Here is a 19,043-nt window from a genome sequence, read left to right on the forward strand (position 1 = left end):
GCCGCCGCCGCAGCCATGTACCCCGCGGGCCCCCCGTCCGCCCCAGCTCCGCGCCGCGGCCGCCACCCCCCGCCCGGGTGCCCCACGCAGCCGCCGCGGCTTCCCGCGCCCACCCCGGCCCCAGCCGCGCGCGCGTCGCCTCCGGCGCCCGGGCCGCGGCCCCGCGTGGCCGTGAAGATGGCCTTCCGCAAGGCCTACTCCATTAAGGACAAGCTGCAGGCCATCGAGCGCGTCAAGGGCGGCGAGCGGCAGGCCAGCGTGTGCCGCGACTTCGGGGTGCCGGGCGGCACGCTGCGCGGCTGGCTCAAGGACGAGCCGAAGCTGCGCTGGTTCCTGGAGCAGCTGGGCGGCGAGGTGGGCACGCAGCGCAAGAAGATGCGGCTGGCCAACGAGGAGGAGATCGACCGCGCCGTCTACTCGTGGTTCCTGGCGCTGCGGCAGCACGGCGTGCCGCTGTCGGGGCCGCTCATCCAGGCGCAGGCCGAGGCCTTCGCGCGCCAGATCTACGGCCCCGAGTGCACCTTCAAGGCCAGCCACGGCTGGTTCTGGCGCTGGCAGAAGCGCCACGGCATCTCCAGCCAGCGCATCTACGGCGAGGCCGAGCCCCTGGCCGCGGGCCCCGCGCCCGGCCCGCCCGTCAAGCAGGAGCCCGCGCAGCCCCCGGGCTCCGGCGCAGGGCCCCTGCCAGACCGGGCCCCAGCCCCGCCGCCCCCCGCGGAGGGCGGCTACGGCGACGAGCAGATCTACAACGCGAACGTCACTGGCCTCTACTGGAAGCTGCTTCCGGAGCAGGCCGCGCCCCTGGGCGCGGGGGACCCCGGCGCCGGGGCCTGCGGCCGGCGCTGGCGGGGTGACCGGGTGACCGTGCTGCTGGCCGCCAACCTGACCGGCAGCCACAAGCTGAAGCCGCTGGTCATCGGGCAGCTGCCGGACCCTCCTAGCCTGCGCCACCACAACCAGGACAAGTTCCCCGCCTCCTACCGCTACAGCCCAGACGCCTGGCTCAGCCGTCCACTGCTGAGGGGCTGGTTCTTCGAGGAGTTCGTCCCCGGCGTGAGGCGGTACCTGCGCCGCAGCTGCCTGCAGCAGAAGGCTGTGCTGCTGGTGGCCCACCCGCCCTGCCCCAGCCCAGCAGCCAGGATGCCCGCCCTGGAGGACAGCGAGGACACCCTCCGGCGGTGTCGGCCTGAGCCCCTCAGTCCCCCAGAGGAGCTCCAGACCCCGGACGGGGCTGTGCGCGTGCTCTTCCTGTCCAAGGGCAGCAGCCGGGCGCACATCCCGGCGCCGCTGGAGCAGGGCGTTGTAGCCGCCTTCAAGCAGCTGTACAAGCGGGAGCTGCTGAGGCTGGCCGTGTCCTGTGCGGGGGGCTCACCGCTGGACTTCATGCACAGCTTCATGCTCAAGGACATGCTCTACCTGGCCGGCCTGTCCTGGGACCTGGTGCAGGCAGGCAGCATTGAGCGGTGCTGGCTGCTGGGCTTACGGGCGGCCTTCGAGCCCCGGCCCCCCGAGGAGTGTGCCGGGCAGCCGGCCTGCCAGGCCGAGGAGGCCGCCGAGCACAGCCGGGTGCTCAGCGACCTCACGCACCTTGCAGCCCTGGCCTACAAGCGCCTGGCGCCAGAGGAGGTGGCCAAGTGGCTGCACCTGGACGATGACGGGGGGCTGCCCGACAGCTGCAGAGAGGACGCAGGCCCTGGCCGGCCCCCTGTGCTGGTCCCTGCTGCCCCTCCCACCCTGGCCAGCCTACCCTCTGTCATGGGGGGTGGGGAGGAGGAGGAGGAGGCTGCCGTGCCCACAGCTGGGGAGGCTGTCCGGGGTCTGGAGACAGCTCTGCGGTGGCTGGAGAATCAGGACCCCCAGGAGGTGGGGCCCCCCAAGCTGGTGCAGCTGCGCTCCCTGATCAGCATGGCCCGGAGGCTGGGGGGCATCGGTCCCTCTCCTGCAGTCCCCGAGGACGGGGTGTGACTGAGTCAGCCTGAGTGGCCCCCACGGTGGCTGTTCTCCTGCTGCACTTGGAGGGAGGGGACACACACAGTCTTCCATTTCCTCTCCTTCCCTCCTCTGGGATGGCCCACCCCATGGCTCAGGGGGCTCCAGGGATCCCAGCCCCAGGCTGGCTTGGAGGAGCTCTGTGAGGCTCTGCTCCACCAGTCCACCATCTTCCTGAGGGGGGGCTAAAAGAGGGGCCCCGGGCTCCTACATCTCCTCCCTGGGCAAGCACTCTCGTGGGGTCTGTGGTTTTAGCCGGGGTCCCTGGGCACACACACGACATAGCACGCTAATCAGAGCCGCTCGGTTTCCCGGCTCTGGCCCTTGTGGGGCTGAGACCTTGAGCCCGGTGCCTGTACCTCCTCCCTCCTCCCAGGCGGCCCATCACATGCACTGTACAGGGGCCGGCACTCTTGAAAGTCGGGAGCTCTGGTGCTTCACGGCTCCCATGCCTGGCCATGCAGTCATCGTGGAGGCACACCGCTCCGTTTTGGTTTTCAGCACGTTACACCTATTTTTACAGGTGCCCTGCCTGGCGGCCAGCATGGTGTCTCATTTTCCAGCCTAGGGCTGGTCTTGGAGGTTGGCTCCGCAGAGGCTGGGGAGGGAGGATGGGGCCCAGTGACTGGGGATCCCTAGGTGCTGGACGCAGCAGGGAGTGTAGATTTCTCTTCCACTGGGATTGTTAGTTTTCCTTAAAATTCCACTCCCAAACCGCTGTCCTATTCTATGGGGTTAGCAGCCTTCTAGACTTGGGCCCCTGGTGACTTGACCAGGGACCGAGCAAGCTCCCTGGACTGGCCACGCCATCCACCCGGAGCGGGCTTGTGGTACTGACAGCCACACGGGGACAGCCTGACAGTGCCTTAGTGCTCCTCCGAGGCAGCCCCACCGCTCCCGGCACTGCCAGGGCTGTGGCTAAGGAGCCACTTCCCACAGCCCAGCACCCAGGCTTCTGAGGGGCTCCACTTGGGAGAAAGAGCGCAGTGCTCGGCGTCCCCACCCAGCTCTAGCTGCAGGCCGGCTGCTGGTCCGCGGCCCAGCCGTGTCCCCCAGGGGCGGCCTTTCTACCCTCTCTCCACCCCCACCTGCCTCACATCCTCCTGCTGTAGGTGGACGGTGTGTTCGTGGGAGGAGGCAGCCATGAACTGCGGAGGCAGCTGGAGGGAGCCCCCAGAGCAACTTCCTCACGAGTCTGAGAACAGAAATTATCCCGTGGAACTGTACTGTTTGTGGGTGGGTTACACACATAGATCTCAAATCTGGAAGCTGAGGGAGGGTGTAAAAAATCTGGGGGCAGGGGCTTGACTCGCCAGGCCCAGGGCAGCAGCCCCCAGCTGGAGACTGTGCACCCACTTAATAACTGACTCAAGCCCATGGCCCTGGAGGCCCCTTTGGCCGTCTGGCTGGTCCTGGGACTCAAACCCAAGCAGGTGGCACGGGGTTTTGGGAGGTCTTACCTTTTATAACATCTGATGGCAACTCAGGGACCTAGGGCTGGGAGGCCCTGGCCTCTGCTCTACCAGGCCTGCCCCCGGGGTTATCTGGAGAGGCAGACCTCAGGGCTCACAGGGGCACCAGGCAAGGGTGCACCTGGGCCTGGGTTTCTCTCTGCTGAATGGCTTCCAAAAATTGGCTCTCAGTGAGGGTCCTCGTTAGGGCCTCCAGTGGGCTTGGCAGTGGGCTGGGAAAGGGAGGTGCAGGAGATGGGAGACAGGCCAGTGTGCAGGTTCTGCTAAAACTGCCCTTGATCTGCACCTGTTGGGGTGGATGAGACCACACTGAAGGAAAGCGAGCCCGTCTGAGAGGCACGGTCTTGCTGAAAGGGGCTGCAGGCCTGGGAAGCTACCCCCAGCCAACCGGTGGGCTGTGGGGGCCAAGTCAGCATGTGGTGAGGGGAGGAGCGTGCCCTCCAGCCCGGCTCCCAGCCCAGCCCAGCAAGTCAGGATCGCGGTGGAGAGCTGGGCGCTGTTTGTCCTCAGATAAGAGTGCCTGCCGGTGAGGCTTGACTCTAGGAGTGTATCCTGGGCAGAGCAGGGGCTTTTGGGGTGCACGCTCTATTGAGGGACCTTTTCACACCCATCCTTGCTAATGGGGCAATTCACGCAGTCAGATGGGCCCAACGTGCATTATAATAAAGGTTCGTGTCAACTTTATGTGTCCCTGTTCCAAAGTCTTATTTTAATATATATTTTTTGAGTTTTGGCGTCTATTTTACTTACTTTATTTTTTAAAGATTTTATTTATTTGCGAGAGAGAGAGCGCATGAGAGGAGAGGTCAGCGGGAGAAGCAGACTCCCCGCCGAGCAGGGAGGCCAACACGGGACTCGATCCCGGGACCCCAAGGTCACGACCTGAGCTGAAGGCAGACACATTGCCAACTGAGCCACCCAGGCACCCTGTTTTACTTATTTAAACAATCTCTCCGTCAAATGACTCTGAGCGCGTGATCCTGAGGATCGAGTTCCGTGCTCTATACCCTCAGCCAAGCAGGTAGTTCTGAAGTCTTAATTTTGTAATTTCTGACGCAATGCTTAGATCTAGAACACCTCATAATCTGAAAACGTGAGGGAGACACGAACACTGAGGAAAGGAGAAGTTCAAGTAACCTGAGCATGGGCTACGAGGGGAGCTGTGGGCAGCCGGTGAGGAGGCTGCAGCCTGACCCCCAAAGCCACTCATGACTCCTGTCCTGTCCAGGGCACGGCTGCCCTCCCGCCTGGGCTGGCCAGAGGTGCGTCCCCTGTCCCTCTGTCCCACGTCCCCTGTCCCAGCCAGGTTCTCGGGCTGTATGAGAAGGCGCACAGCTGAACCCACCATACACCGGGGGGCGAGGAGCAAAGGTTCCAGCCCACAGGGCCGACAGCCAGGACCAGTGACCAGTATCCCCATACCACCTGCACCCTGCCAGCTCCCAGGGCCCAAGCCTCAGCTCAAGGTACCTCCGGGCCCCTGGACTCTGCTTTCTCAGCCTAAAGATCGGTCACTCAGTGCAATCAGACAGCGCCTTTATTCCCACCTCCCAGGTCGGTCAGGTGCAGAAGTCATCTGGGGACGTGCGTGGGAGGCCAGGCTGGGGATGGAGGGCAGGAGCAGGGGAGCACTGCTGCAGGGTGTCACCAGCCGCCACCCGACGGGACTGACTGGCCGCAAACCAGAGGTGGCCCACTCCCACCTCGTGGGGGCCTGGCATCGGCGGGCCAGCAGGTGGGAGCGAGGGGAGTCCCGGCACTCCAGGGCCTTGGTGGGGTGGGGGAGCTCCAGGAGCCACGGGGGTGGTGTGGGGGGCAGCGGCAGGCAGCCCACCGTCCACCCAAAGGCCCCAGGGCCTTGGTTTGGGACCCAAGCTCCTGGCACCCCCAGCTGGCTGCTCCATGCGGGGATACGCCGAAGGGCCACGTCCTTCAGCCAGAGGCCAGCAGACCCTCGGGGATGACCCAGGGACCGGCTGTCAGGGTCAGCTCTGCCTGCCACCTGCCAGGAGCTTAGCGGGGGAGGGCCACACGCAGCTGAAGCCAAGTCCTTGCTCTGCAGCAGGCTGGGCACGTCCCCTGGGCCTCCCTGGCCTGCTGGGCACCGGCACTGCAGCAGACCCACCCAGGCTCTGTTCGTGGGGCTCCCCAAGGGAAGGACCCAGTGCGGCTTCTCCTCAGCCCCAGGGTCTTCTCACGGGCTGGCAGGGTCAAGGCCTAGCTCCCTGTAGCTGACCTGCCACCGTCCCATGCATGGCAGATCAACCTGGGGACAAAATAGATGTGGCGGCCTTCCAGCGCTGGCTTCAGTGGGGGAGCCTATCTCCCGTGCAGTATCCAGGTCCTCCCCCAGTCCCCCACCCCGAGCTGGCTGCAGTCACACAGCTGTTGGAAGGGCCGACCCACCAGCTGAGCACATTGGGCCCCTGGCCCACACTGCCACAGCTCCAGCCCTCCAAACCCCAGTCACCTGCGATGGTGGCCACTGCTGATGCCTCTGCCCTGCGCTGGCCGGGGGGTGTGTGTGGGGGGGAGTGTGGGGGTGGTTCCCATGGCGAGGGATGCCCTGCCTACGAACCCCTCTAGTCCTGTCCCTTCTCATTTGCTCCCTTGGAGATCGGGGGTGGGGGCAGCCCAGAAGGCTCCTTCACGGTGGGGGAGCTGCAGCCCAGGGGAGGGGGCAGGGAAGGCTGGGACTGGGGGAGGGGGGCCGGTGGGCAGCCCACAGCCAGTACCTGTTCCTTACTTCCCGCTGAGCTCCCTGGCCCGACAGGTGGCGGCCTCCACGGCGCTCATGGCGGCAGCCCGCAGCCCACCCCGCTCCAGGGCGTGGAGCCCGTAGATGGTGGTGCCGCCTGGCGTGCACACGTCTGTCCGCAGCTGAGCTGGGTGCTGCCCGTTCTGCTGCAGCATCTTGGCTGTCCCCTGGGGAGAGGGGCCCTGGGGGTGACTCGGGGAGGCGGGCAGCCTCTTCTCCTCTGGTGCAGCCCGCTTCAGCCTGCTCCACGCCCCACCCCCATCCCAAATCTCCATCCAGGCTTCCTGGGCCTGCTGTCCCTCCTCCGACTGCTCCCGGGAGACAGACCAGCGCATGCCCCCTCCCACAAGCCCTCAGGGGCTGCCCTCACTCACCAGCAGGGTCTGAGCGGCGAGGCGGTGGGCCAGGCCGCCCGGCATGCCCATCTTGATGGCACCCTCGGCCAGGGCCTCTGAGAAGGCACACACCTGGAAGCGGGGTCGGGGGGACTGTCAAAGCCAACACTCTCCCGCACGTAGCTCCCAGTCTGGGGAAAGCTTGGAACCTTCAGAAACACAGCCCAGAACATTGGCCACCAGTGCAGGAATTGGGCCTGAGGCTTGAGCCCAGGGGTCTGACTGGACAAAGGCCCAAGAATGGAACGACATAGCACAGAGTCGAGCTCACAGGCAGCCCAAGAACCAAGTCATCGAATCCCAAAGGCTGGGGTCATTGCAGGGACTCGAAATCTCCACTTTGCCAAGGGCTGGCCTGGGGGTGGGGGACGAGGCAACACTCACATAGGCGACACCGCTGCCACTGAGGCCAGTGTGGATGTCCACGTGGGCCTCAGGCACCTCCTCGCACTGCCCGCAGGCCTCCAGCAGGGCCTGCAGGAGCTTGGCCTCACTGCTTCCGGCATGGCGGCCCCGGGCCATCACCATGGCCCCTTCCTGAACCATGCAGGGCAGGTTGGGTGAGACCCGCAACACCCGTGCCGTTGGGGGCAGCAGCTGGTCAGAGAGAAGCTGGAGTCAGGGGTCATGTGGCATTGGCCCTGCAAGGCAGGCTCCTGCCGCAGCCAGCTGTGGGCTCCCTCCCCTGCGTCCTGGGTGGGGTGCCAGCAAGAGCCTGAGTCCCAGCCCCCTTGGCCACCTGCCTATCTCTTCAGGCTGGGGTTGGTCTGAGAGGCTGTCAGTCGCAGGTGTCACCCATGCCACCTTCCTAAAGGGCTGAACCCAGGCTGCCACCAGTCTGGGATGGCAAAAGGAGGGAAGTTCAGACCAGCAGAACGGACTCTGGGGTCAGACCCTTTAGCTCCCACATAACCTCCCCCCGCCCACCCCGGGCCACTCACCTCTTCCAAGGTGCTCAGAGAGACCCCAGCAGCCACAGACACCAAGATGTGCTCAGACGTTACCAGAGGGGCCACCTCTGCCAGGACAGTGGGCAGGACGTGGGGCTTGGTAGCAAAGAAGACCAGTAAGCAGTTCTGCAGAACCTCCCGGTTGGAGTGGGTGGTCTGGCAGCCCAGAGCCTGCAGTGCGGACAGTGGGATCGGGGCTAGGGTACATGGGACCTCCCAGACCATGGCCCTACCTGCTGGAGGCCACCCTGCATCCCCAGGGGCCCCCATGGGTCTCTCCCATTGCAAGTGCCTGCACCACCCGACATCCAATGGCCAAGACTCACCCAGACTACCCATTCTCCCTCAGGACCAACCCTGCACCTCACAGGACCCCCGATGTCAGCATTTCTTCGCGCCCACTGACCCCAGTGAGTGCCCACAACCATCTCTGCCCCCCCAACACACATGCACACATGTGCACGTACATGAGCACACAAACCCTTCACTGTGTCCTAGCGCTCTGCAACTTTGACTTTTCTTCTGGTCTTTGGCCTCCCCTTTCCAGTCCAGCCCAGCCAGTCTCAAAAGTTTAGCACTTCCCTGGCCCCAGGAACTGTCTCAGAGGGACAGGGGCCAGGAGCCACCATGAGCCCCCCAGGAAAGCCTCAACTCCGAAGAGCTGGGGCCTGGCTCACCTGGAAGTGGCAGAGGTTCCTGTCAGTTGGCGCGCTGGCTAGTACGTGCCGAGCTTCCACTTTCCCTGGAGAGGGGCAAAAGCAGAAGGGTCAGTGCAGAGGTGGGGTGGGAGGAAGGGAGAGTGGGAACCAGCCTGGCCTGTCCCTTACTGAAGCGCGAGTCAGGCTCAGCCATCCGGGCCACCCTGGCCCATAGCTGGCCTGACACTCTGTCAGAACCCAAGTGCTTGGCAGGGGCGTTCTAAGACCCAGAACCAGACACAGCCCCATTCTATTCTGCTTGTCAGTCGTCACCACCTGCCTGCCCTGCTGAATCCACAGGCGGGCTAGACGCAGGGCCCAAGAGCTTGCCTAGTCTCATGAGGACACAGCACTCAGGGATGGGAAGGTTGGGGTGGAGGACTGGGCACAGTGGGGAGGGGGACACAATAGGGCCTGGGCTTCCCTGGGTGTTGGGGGTGTGTCTGTGCTGGGATGTCCAAGCAGAGGCTACGAGCACCACCTGCATTTGCGGTGTACAGGGCTGGGGAGATTAAGTTTCTGTACCGGCTAATAGGAAGGCAGAAGCGCATCCCACAACCAGAACACAGAGTTGATTAGTCATGACAATGACACCACCACATGTGCCTACACGCACCAGTGCTGTGTTCCACACTAAACCTGTACAGCCCTGGGAGGAAAGCCATACAGCCAGGTTTCCCAGGTGAAACACCTGTGACATGCACTCAACTATTTTCTGATGATTCTGACCCTTCTGAACCCTGCCTGTGGCTGAGGGCGGAAAGCCAGCCCATAACGTGCACATAAAGCTTTCCAAATCCCGTGGAGTAAGACCAGGACAGCACTGTGGTCCTCCACCCGGGAAGTTTTGCCCCTCAACCCCAGGGGACACGTGGTAACTTCTGGGGACAGTTACGGCTGTCGTAACTGTGGGGATGCTAGTAGCATCTAGTGGGGCGAGACCAGGAAAGCGGCCACACACCCAGCAATGAGAAGGACGGAGAATTCTCTCTCCCCAAAGGGCCGCACTGCCCACGGGGAGGACACCTGCAGCCTGCGGCGCAGTGGGGCTGGCACACAAACAGGACAGAGTCGCCGTCTCAAAGGCCAAGCCCTGGGCCCAGGCGGCGGACCAGAAGTTAGTGGAGGTCCCAGCTCTGCGGTGGTGCTGCCCGAGGGCAATGCCGCCGCCAAATACTCCACCTCACAGCTCCTAGCAGGCACGTCGAGCGAGCGGGAGAGAAAGACAAAGTCGCCGCTGATACACTTTATTTGACCGAACGCAAGCAAAACGCCACCCGCGCCAGCGCTGACCACCACCCAGACACGCTACTTTCTCGCTCGCTGCGCGTCCCCCGTCTTCCCGACCACACGCGGTTCTCCGTCCCACCTCGGACCGCGCCCATGTCCAGGGCTCCGCGGCCCCTCGAGCCCCACGGCCGCCGCGGGCACGGCCAGCTCTACGCGCCCTCGCGCACCCCGGCCGCCGCGCTGAGGAAGCAGAGTCCGCGGTCCGCCCCCGCCCACCCTGCGGACCCGCGCGGAGGGCTGGCCTGTGGCCCTCGCTCCTCGCCCAGGGGCTCTCCGGGGCGCATCCCCCCGGGCAGGCGAGCCCTTCCCTCGCACGTCGGGCGCGCGTCGGACGCCCGCTGGCTCGACCCGGGGACCCACGCGCCCACGCCCGCGGCGCCCCACCTGCTCGGATGAAGCCCTGCGCGATGGCCTCCGCCATACGTCCCGCGCCTACAAAGCCCACGCGAAGCGGGCCAGTCCCCGGCTCCGCCACCGCCGCCGCCATGTTGCCCGGCACGAGCCGACCGTTCCCCGCCCCACGCCCTCGGCCCAGCCAATGGGCTACGCCACCTCGCCCCTGTCCTCGTCGATTGGCTCCCGGGGCTTTACGCTCCGCCTACCCCTTCCGGGCTCCGCGCTCTACGCTCGCTCACGAGCGAGTCCCTGTCCCGCCGCTGGTTGGTCCGAGAGCGCGAGAGAGCGCGGGGCGCGGGGCAGGGCGCCGCGGGGGCGGAGGCGGGGCACCCAACGGTCCGCCAGGCCGTTTCTCCGGGCCCGAGCTCGCCGTGGCAGGCTCCGGGTGCGTGGTGTAGACCGCTTGAGAGGCTCCATTCAAAGGCGAAGGGTCGGAAAGGGTGGGGGTTCCTCTGACTCTGTCCCCGCGGTCTGCGCCCTGGAGCGTGCCCGGTGGGTGTCCCTCGCGAGGACGCTGCAGAGGCCGGAACGCTCCGGCGGGGGCTGCTGGGCAGCTTAGCTTCCAGGAGGAAGCATTCGCCCAGACTCTGATGAAAGGCCGGGGCCGGCAGGGCCTAGACCCCGGACCCCACACCCCACCATCGGGACATGTTGGGAGCTGGGGAGCGGAGCCCTGCCAGCCTTTGGCCGGTGTCTCTGGAGCCGGGGAGTGGACTCAGGTGCGGAGGGCAGAGCTGCCAGGTCGGGGCTTGTGGTCAGCCCCTCTCCAAGCCGCAGCGGGTCCAGGTGCCAGCGTAATGCGGGCGCTGCTAGGGGAATGGGAGCAGCGGCCTGTCGCTGAACGGGGTTAAGAAGCTCTAACAACCAGCTTGGATCCCGGTTTTCCTGGGCCTCCCAGGCTGCTGCAAGAAGGCAGGAGAGGCCTTCCTGAGGCCTGGGTCTCCAGGGGAGACCCGGCCCCTCTTGCTGGTCCAAGGGAGTGGGGGGCGGGGCGATGGAGTGCTTGTGGCGGCAAGCGGCCCTGTTAGAAACTGACGGGAGGGTAGGGGTGGAGTACTTTAACTTTTAATTGACACGGGTAAAATAAGGCTTGAAAATCTAAGATTGTAGGTTTCTTTAAAGATTGCATTTAGGGGCGCCTGAGTGGCTCAGCGGTTTAAGCCTCTGCCTTCAGCTCAGGTCATGATCTCGGGGTCCTGGGATTGAGACCCGCATTGGGCTCTCTGCTCAGCCAGGAGTCTGCTTCTCCCTCTCTCTCTGTCTGCCCCTCTATTTGTGATCTGTCAAATAAATAAATAAATAAAATCTTCAAAAAAATAAAGACTGCATTTAAAAAATGTTTTGTTATTCTAAACTCTACTTTGACACATTCTAAGAGCTTCAACACTAAAACCCCCTCATTCATTCAGCACTACCCCCACAGTGTGTGGGCCCTGCCCTGAGCGAGTGAGAAGGCCACCTGGCCGTGGAGGATGGGCAGCCATTGGAGGACCCGCCTTCCAGCTGGGGGCCCCACCCCGTCTGCAGTAAACACCGTTGCACACTCACAGCAGTGGAGAGTGGCTCATGATGCCTGAACAGAGGAAAGAATTCTCATGGCACCAGGCACTTCTGGGGTCCAAAGGAGTCTGGGAGCCACCAGCATGAGGACGACAGAGGGTGACCCAGGAGCAGGGGCAGGTCTGGAGCCAGGGAAAGTATCTGAGGATTTTGGAGTTGGGCACTCCTGGGTCCACACCCCAGTACTGACTGACCGCCCTGGGGACTTGGCTGGATTCCTGCTGAGATCCGGAAGGTCTGTGTGGCTCACCCCCACCCACCAGGCCCAGCAGGCCTCCTTTGTGACACCCGCTACTGTCCACGGGAGAAGGGCAGGTTAGGCCCCATCACAAGCTGCCGTCTGAGGGCTACGCAGAGGAGGGCCCAGGCCTGGTACAGCTCTCTCCTGGGGGCCGCTCACCACCTTCCCCTTGGATCCATCCACATGCCTACTCAGCCTGTCCAAAGCCGGCACCCGCTTTGTCCCACAAAGTCCCAGCACTGACAGGTAGGCCCAGGGAGTTCAGGTCACCCAGGCCTGCACATGATATCCATGGAAAGACTAAGCTGTGGCCATGGCGCCCGCTGGGACTGCTACAGGTACCCTACCCTGCATCCCCACCAGCTGACCAGCCACCACCTACCCCCTACAGCTGGCCTGCTTCTCACCTGCACACCTGCTTTGCCAGCCGCTGCTGCCCTACTACTCCAGGGACAGTCAGCCGCCCTGGCCCAGCAGGCTGAGCGGTCAGCAGATGAATGGTTAGCCTGGGGTTAGTCTGGCTCAGGGAGACAGTGCCTGTGGTGGGAGGGGGTGGCATAGAGCTGCTGGGGCCAGGCCTGGGAAAATGGACTTTATTACCTCCCAGGGAGTGGGAGAGCAGGATTAGGAGGGGACACACTCAGGACCCCAGGACTGGTGTCGGGGAGCAAGGTGCCAGGCCTGGCCAGCCCTTGGTTTCCCTGAGGACAGACATGAATGGCAGCCCCACTGCACAGCTGCCCAGAGCCACCCTGGCAGAGGAGTAGAAGGTGGGCCCAGATTGCCAGGCAGTGCCCTCCACTCCCGCAGGGTCTGAGGCTGCTGTCTCCGAGGCCTCTGCGGCAACCGGAGCCTACCCGCACGCCACGCTTCACTTCCGGGCCTGCTCATAGTTCTGGGTGAACCAAGCACAGGTCTCCTTCACAGCTGCAGAAGTGGGCAGGAGACAGGTGGTGGCAGGTGAGGGCTGGGGCTGCACTGATCTCCGCTGGAGGACGGGGGGAGGCCAGAGACCCGGGCGACACAGGCAGTTACCCCTTCTGTGTCCTGCCTCCCCGACAAGGGTTTGGACACCAGACCCTGAAGGGGTCTGCAGCTTGAAGCAGGGACGCCCAAGCCAGGAAGGCGGGGATAGGAGGTCCCGAGGGATGGGTGGGAGAGCCGTGGGAGGACCAGGGGGCTCACCCTGCTTGAAGGGTGTAAACCGGAAGTTGGGCAGATAGGTCCGAAGCTTCCCGTTACTGGCCGTCTTCTTAAACTGCCCATCCGATTTGGTTGTATCAAACTAGGTGCCTGGTCAAGGCCACAGCAGAAGGGGTGACCCTGCCCCAGCCTGCCCTTGAACCTCTTCTGCCTTTCCCAGGGGGAGCCTTGGGGACAGAGCACCACCCCTCCTCTCCAGCTGCCAGGGGAAGAGCCATCTTGGGTGCATCAGAGCCAAAGGATACGGTGACCTCCCCACGGAAGTCCATGGCCTCCACCACAGCTTCAGCTGCCTCCTGGATGGAGACCTCATCCTCCTCGCCCACTGTGGGGGAGCGGGGGCGGGGGAGGCAGGGGCCAACAGCCAGGTCAGGCCTCCTCTGCCTGGGCTCGCTGTCACCCAGTCCCCCACAATACTCATTCCCAACCCTAGCTGCTCCCAGGACGGACATGGGCTCTGCCCTGTCCCAGCAGCAGCGGCACCGAGGGGGACGCACCTGACAGGATGATGGGCTCCACCTCACTGTACTCCCGCAGGACCCAAACAAAGAGCCGGGCCAGGTCCTAGAAGTCACACAGGGTCAAAGGCCACAAGTTACGGCCACATGGGCCCAAAGGCCACCCCTCCTAGGTGCTCTGCTCAGTGAGGGCACAGCCCGGGCTCCATTGGGGCCAGAAGTCTCTCCCTTTGAGTGGCTCTCAGCTAGCTCCCCCCCAACAGAGAGTCACGTCTCTCACTGAGCTCAGTGCTGCGCCTGGCGATGCCCAGAGGGCCAGGTGCCTATAGGGACCCAGGGAGGACCTGTGACTGCTCAGCCTGGACCCCCGTTCCTTTCCCTGGCTCCCTCACGCTATGGCCTTCCCACAGCCAGCATGGCCAGCCAGGAAACATTTGGGAAGAGAGCTAGACACCGCCCCACACCAACCCGTGAGTAGATGAACTGCCTCCGTGGCCTCCCGGTGCCCCAGACCGTCAGGGCGGAGCCGCTGCCTGCAGATTCAGGGAGGGGGCAGGTGTTGGGGGGGGCTGTGCCAGCCACCACGCCTCCTCCCAGCTGAGGCCCTGGGGCCCCACAAGCAGGCACTCACTCTTGGCCAGGTGCACCTTGTGGATGAGGCCGGGCAGCACGTGGCCGTCCTCGATATTGAAGTTGTCGTGGGGCCCGAAGACGTTAGTGGGGATGACAGCGGTGAAAGTGCAGCCATGCTGCTGGAAGTAGGCCCTGCGAAGTCCCAACGTCTCCTCCGGCCCTTGCCCTGGGACCGCGGACCCACCGCACCCGCCCTGGCCTCATGGATGCAGAAACCCAAGACCCGCGAAGAGGGCTGTGAAGGGTGGGAGCCCCGCCCGGGGAACCCACGGGGCCCTCCTCCCTTTTCCTGTCGGGTCTCAGCTGGACGCGCGGGCGGAGGACCTGTTCTGCACGTCGATCATCCTCTTGGCATAGGAGTAGCCAAAATTGCTGCTGTGCGGCGGCCCATTGTGGATCTAGGGGAGCAGGGGAGCCTTTGCTTTCCTGGCCCCGCCCCCGCTGGCCCCGCCCCCGCTGGCCCCGCCCCTCACCATGGTCTCGTCGATAGGATAGGTGGTCTTGTCTGGGAAGATACAGGTAGACAGGCAGGAGACCACCTTACGCACGCCCACCTCGAAGGCCGAGTGCAGGACGTTGTCGTTGATGTGCACGTTTTTCCTCTGGCGTGGCGGGGGGTGGGGTGGGTGGGAGGGCAGGGCAGATTCGAGGCCCTCCAGGCAGGACTGCAGCCCATACCTGCCCCCCGACCCGGGGACAGAGCTGGACACACTCTGGTCCATCCCACAAGGGCAGCACCTGAGCCAGCTCACCCCAACCGCTTCCTGGGACAAGCCAACACCTCCCAGCATTGACCTTCCAGAAACCACGGCCCCTCCAAACCTGTTACATCCTCCCCATCCCTACCCCAGCCCTGGGGCTCTGGGAGGGGGCCGGGGGCCAGGACCACACCCCCCTAGCTCAGCGTTGGACCTCGCCCACACAGATGCTGAGGGCAGGCCCAATCTGGCCCAGCGGCAGGGACAGGGAGAAGGGGTCCCTCCATTCCTTTACCCCGAGGAGCCCACCCAACCACACCACCCAATAGCAGAGAAGCTTTGGCCAGCCCTACTCCTCCCCTGTCCCCCTTTCCCTGGATCCTGGAAGGAAACTGGGCAGGAGAGGGAGAGACGGCACCCAGGCAGGCTTCTGGGAAGACTGCTACTGAGACAGGGAGATCTCTGGCATGACAGGGGCCTTGGGCAGAATCTGACCTGAGCCTCTGCCATCGCTGTGCCTGATGCAGGGCTGAATCACACCAAGACCAGATGCCCAGAGCTAGTGGGGTCAAGCCTCAGGGGAACAGCCTGGCAGGAGCAGGGCTGTAGGCAGAGAGCTCTGCTCTCCTCCTGCCCCTTCCACCACACCTCGCGCCCCCAGGCCAGATGCCTCAGACCCAGAGCCCAGCTCACATCTCTGCACCCCAGAAGGCTGGACCACAGAAGTCCGGGAGCAGGAGGGTCTAGAGGCCCAGAGGGCTCAGGGGTAGAAACCAACCCTACCAGGGTCAAGAAGCAAATACTGGTTTCTCTCAGTTCCCCCAGCCCCCCAGTCAGCTCCATGACTTCTCCTACTGGGCCCACAGGCCTACCAGCTTGCCCGTCTACCTGCCAAGCAAATGTGGATCACTGGGGACTCCGCAGGGACCACCCCCACCCGGTTGGGCCAAGGTTGACCTTCAGGGACTTCCTGGGGCCAAAACATAAGCACGGGAAACCAACCAAGAAGCTCCCAGTGTGGCACGGGGCCTTCACACTCACCCAGAAGTCCAGGTTGTATTTGATATTCCGGAACAGGCCCCCCACCATTGCCGCAAGGTGGATGACATGTGTGGGCCGGACCTTTTCAAACAGGGCTCGGGTCTGTGCAGCGTCCCTGGGAGGAGTCAGGCCATCAGAGGTCCCCTGGAGGCCTGAGGGAAGGAACTAGCACCCTGGGGTTGGGGTACTGGAGGCCGGAGGCAGGGCTGATGGCAGGAGGTACTGCCAAAAAGGAAAGTGGCCAGTTCAGGCACTGGCTGTTATGAGGGCGTGAGCTTCCAGGAATAGATTTGAGGATGTTTGCTGAGAAGCAGAGCTGCACACACCCAAGCCAGGCCAGCCACCGGGCAGGAAGGACCCAGACATGAGGCTACCAGGCTCGGGGACAGGGCAGGCCTGGAGCTCTGGGTCTAAAGGCTTTGCTCCAGGGATGGGTCCACTCACGTAAGATCTGCGTCCTTGGAGGAGACGAACACCCAGTCCTCTCCAGGCAGTCCAGCTCCATCTGCTACCACCTCTTGGATGGCTCTGCCCACCAGCCCAGATCCCCCTGTCACTAGGACTCGGACTGACCCTCCAGGCTCACTCATGTTGGCTGCACCTGTGGAGGCAAATGGTGGGAGGCAGACAGAACCCCACTCCCTGGAGATGCCCCTGCTTGGGGTCATTCCCCTTAGCACTGGATCCCACAGCAACCATCCACGGGCTAGCCCAGGGTTCCCTGTGGCGAGTGGAACAGGATGAGAACCACCCCACGCCCCTCCGACCACAGGGAGAAAAGAGAGCCTGCTGAGGACCACAGAGACCCAGATGGCCTCAGTCTTCCCCTCCCAGCCCCATTCCCTAGGGAGCCCGAGATCTGCACAGGGGCCTTGGGGCTGCCACCCAACCAAGAGAGCCTGGTCCCAGACTGCGCCCTGCAGGCCCAACCCAAGACCCACACTGCGCCAAGAAAGAGGACAGTCGGCACACCTCGAGCGGACAGGTGGTCAGGCAGACGATCTTGGGTTTGGGGGCTCCTGGCCCATATCATGAAGGTTAGTCCCAGCCAAAGTTCACATGCCACAGGCACAGAACGGGCAGCGCCCTGTTTGCGGTTCAATGCCCACCCTCTCGGCCAGCTGGTCCAGGAGAGACTTTGCCAGCCTAGTTCCTCCTGGGCAAGTGGGGCTTCCGGCTCAGAACCGGACAGGCCTCAGGGCACCACCACCCTTGAGGACTCTATCCTTGGGCCAAAAATCTGCTCGCGTCCCTGCAAGATGGCTTTGACCCGGCTGCAGGGCCCCATGGTCAGGATCGCCGGGAGGGGACACTGCCCCTGCCCCGACATCAGCGGCTCCTGACCGCGCGGGCAATCCAGCAGCCGGCTGGCGAGCTGGTGAGGACTCCTCCCACGCCACTCCCATGCCCCCGGGTCCCCTTCCACGCCCTCGGAGTCCCGCCACCCCTCAGGACTCTCCGGCTGTCACGGAACAGCCAGGGCCCGGGCCCGGGCTCGCCACGCCGGGTTTCCCGCGGGGACCCTCGGCGCCCCGCGCCCTCTCACCTGCGACCCGCCCGTCGCCTGGAGAGCGGCTTCCGGCAGGGGCTTGAGTCTCCAGCCTCGTGCGGCTGCCAGGTGGAGGGGCGGAACCGGGAGGGTACCTACGGGCCTGCCCTCGGCACTCTGGGAAATGCAGTCCTCGGGGACGCCCCGGGCACTGCTGGGAAGTGGAGTCCGGGGACGCGCAGCAATCTGGGAAATGTAGTTCTCGCTGCTCGGCCTGGGCTGGGCGGGTCCAGCCGCGGCTGCCTCCGGGTGCTGGGCGGAGACCTTTCTCCCAGCCGGGGAGGGTGGGGGACGCCGAGACTCCGCAGCCTCAGGACCGGAGAGCGGCAGGAGCTGGTCCGCGGCTCGAGGGGCAGCGGCCGTCCGTGGGCCGGCCTCAGGGGCTGAGGTGCCAGCTGCCGGGGCCGAAGGGATGACGACGGCCAGGGCACGGTCCGGACGGGTCCTTTGGGTCCCCGGGTGACAAGCCCTGCCCTGTCCCTCGCCCTTCCCCCGCCACCGTGATGGGTCTGCCGGGTCCGTAGGGTCCCCCGGTGACTGGTACCCCTGGACCCGCGGGCCTTCCCTGTAAATGCAAGCAGTTCCCGGCAACCGGCCTTGCTCACGCGGGCGAGCCGTGCGCTGCGCTGCGGTGTGGACAACGCCCCGCAAGAAGGCACACCCGCAGGAGGGCACACCCGCAGGAGGGCTCACCCGCAGGAGGGCACACCCGCAGGAGGGCTCACCCCGCAGGAGGGCTCACCCCGCAGGAGGGCACACCCGCAGGAGGGCTCACCCGCAGGAGGGCTCACCCGCAGGAGGGCTCACCCCGCAGGAGGGCTCACCCCGCAGGAGGGCACACCCGCAGGAGGGCTCACCCCGCAGGAGGGCACACCCCGCAGGAGGGCTCACCCCGCAGGAGGGCTCACCCGCAGGAGGGCTCACCCCGCAGGAGGGCTCACCCCGCAGGAGGGCACACCCCGCAGGAGGGCTCACCCCGCAGGAGGGCTCACCCTGCAGGAGGGCTCACCCCGCAGGAGGGCTCACCCCATTTGAGCTCGCCGCGCAGCTGGGCGTTGGCACCACTGGAGCCCCGCGTCTGGGCGCTCGGGGGATGGGGGAGGGGTGACCCCGAGGCCGCCTCTTCCCCGGGCTGCCGGGCGCTCCCCCGCACGACCTCCTTCTCTGGCGAGGGTTTCCCCAGCTACTAATTGTGTTGTTATAATCAAACTGTGTCACGTAATTCGCATTCGAGTGACCCTGAACGCCAAAGTAGTCACTTTCCTAAGTCATTACCGTTTGGGGGTTTGCTTTTTTGTTTTCACTTTGCTTCAATTTGGAGAAACCGCTTTGCTGAGGCAGGAGCGCCTGGAATCGCCCATAAACCCCAAAGCGGTGCGGGGCCCGGAAACGCGCCGCGCGTCTCCCCGCCCCCGGCCCCGCTGCCGGAGCGCGGCCCGAATCCGCCCGCCGCGGGGAGAACCCGGCGAAGGTTCGAATTAGGACGGGAACTCCTCGCCCCGCGCAGCGCTCCCGTGTCTCTTCTCCGTCCCGCTTTAGAAGGCGGCGATAGTAGAAAGAAAACCTCCGTTTATTTCCAGCTCTTCTTAATTGCCATTATGCTTTCATCGGGGACGGTCAGAAAGTCGTTTTTATTAAAATTTCTTCTGGGCTTTATAAAAATTTTTATTTTTTAATTCCAATTCAATGAATTAACACGCTGTATCATTCAT

The 19,043-nt window shown here is 64.3% G+C and overlaps 3 protein-coding genes across 4 annotated transcripts; 1 reads left to right on the top strand and 2 right to left on the bottom strand.

Annotated features, from left to right (window-relative positions):
• The first annotated feature begins 15 nt into the window (after nucleotides 1–15).
• On the top strand, nucleotides 16–2,268 carry TIGD5 (tigger transposable element derived 5). Its single transcript, XM_032848245.1, has one exon. It carries the CDS (start codon nucleotides 16–18, stop codon nucleotides 1,963–1,965), a length of 1,950 nt encoding a protein of 649 aa, XP_032704136.1. The 3' UTR covers nucleotides 1,966–2,268.
• A 2,104-nt stretch (nucleotides 2,269–4,372) lies between these two features.
• Nucleotides 4,373–10,040, bottom strand: PYCR3 (pyrroline-5-carboxylate reductase 3). Of its 2 annotated transcripts, none has more exons than XM_032848266.1 (7): nucleotides 9,937–10,040; nucleotides 8,242–8,306; nucleotides 7,556–7,735; nucleotides 6,999–7,211; nucleotides 6,594–6,686; nucleotides 6,197–6,386; nucleotides 4,373–4,546 (listed from the first exon to the last, which is right to left on the bottom strand). In XM_032848266.1, the coding sequence occupies exons 1-6, from the start codon at nucleotides 10,037–10,039 to the stop codon at nucleotides 6,204–6,206; spliced, it is 837 nt and encodes a 278-aa protein (XP_032704157.1). In that variant the 5' UTR covers nucleotide 10,040; the 3' UTR covers nucleotides 4,373–4,546; nucleotides 6,197–6,203. The 2 variants fall into 2 exon arrangements, with proteins under 2 accessions (XP_032704157.1, XP_032704155.1); XM_032848264.1 differs by lacking the exon at nucleotides 4,373–4,546 and adding an exon at nucleotides 5,708–5,727.
• Nucleotides 10,041–12,326: 2,286 nt separating this feature from the next.
• On the bottom strand, nucleotides 12,327–17,440 carry TSTA3 (tissue specific transplantation antigen P35B). Its single transcript, XM_032848263.1, has 11 exons — nucleotides 17,329–17,440; nucleotides 16,227–16,383; nucleotides 15,783–15,897; nucleotides 14,517–14,645; nucleotides 14,368–14,441; nucleotides 14,042–14,175; nucleotides 13,879–13,943; nucleotides 13,450–13,516; nucleotides 13,198–13,277; nucleotides 12,935–13,034; nucleotides 12,327–12,676 (listed from the first exon to the last, which is right to left on the bottom strand). The coding sequence occupies exons 2-11, from the start codon at nucleotides 16,370–16,372 to the stop codon at nucleotides 12,621–12,623; spliced, it is 966 nt and encodes a 321-aa protein (XP_032704154.1). The 5' UTR covers nucleotides 16,373–16,383; nucleotides 17,329–17,440; the 3' UTR covers nucleotides 12,327–12,620.
• Nucleotides 17,441–19,043: the final 1,603 nt, after the last annotated feature.

Source organism: Lontra canadensis, unplaced genomic scaffold, assembly GCF_010015895.1.
Source record: "Lontra canadensis isolate GAN:19392208 unplaced genomic scaffold, GSC_riverotter_1.0 scaffold201, whole genome shotgun sequence".
NCBI lineage: Eukaryota > Metazoa > Chordata > Mammalia > Carnivora > Mustelidae > Lontra > Lontra canadensis.

Excerpts from the sequence above, each read along its gene's own strand:
- TIGD5 (XM_032848245.1), top strand. The coding sequence starts at position 16 with ATGTACCCCGCGGGCCCCCCGTCCGCCCCAGCTCCGCGCCGCGGCCGC.
- PYCR3 (XM_032848266.1), bottom strand. The coding sequence starts at position 10,039 with ATGGCGGCGGCGGTGGCGGAGCCGGGGACTGGCCCGCTTCGCGTGGGC. Across the intron at positions 7,212-7,555 it reads CTCTGAGCACCTTGGAAGAG|CTGCTGCCCCCAACGGCACG; the intron begins GTGAGTGGCCCG and ends CTCTCTGACCAG. Across the intron at positions 6,687-6,998 it reads GTGGCAGCGGTGTCGCCTAT|GTGTGTGCCTTCTCAGAGGC; the intron begins GTGAGTGTTGCC and ends CCCCGCTTCCAG.
- TSTA3 (XM_032848263.1), bottom strand. The coding sequence starts at position 16,372 with ATGAGTGAGCCTGGAGGGTCAGTCCGAGTCCTAGTGACAGGGGGATCT. Across the intron at positions 13,944-14,041 it reads CAAGGTGCACCTGGCCAAGA|GCAGCGGCTCCGCCCTGACG; the intron begins GTGAGTGCCTGC and ends CTGAATCTGCAG. Across the intron at positions 13,035-13,197 it reads ACTTCCGTGGGGAGGTCACC|TTTGATACAACCAAATCGGA; the intron begins GTATCCTTTGGC and ends CCAGGCACCTAG.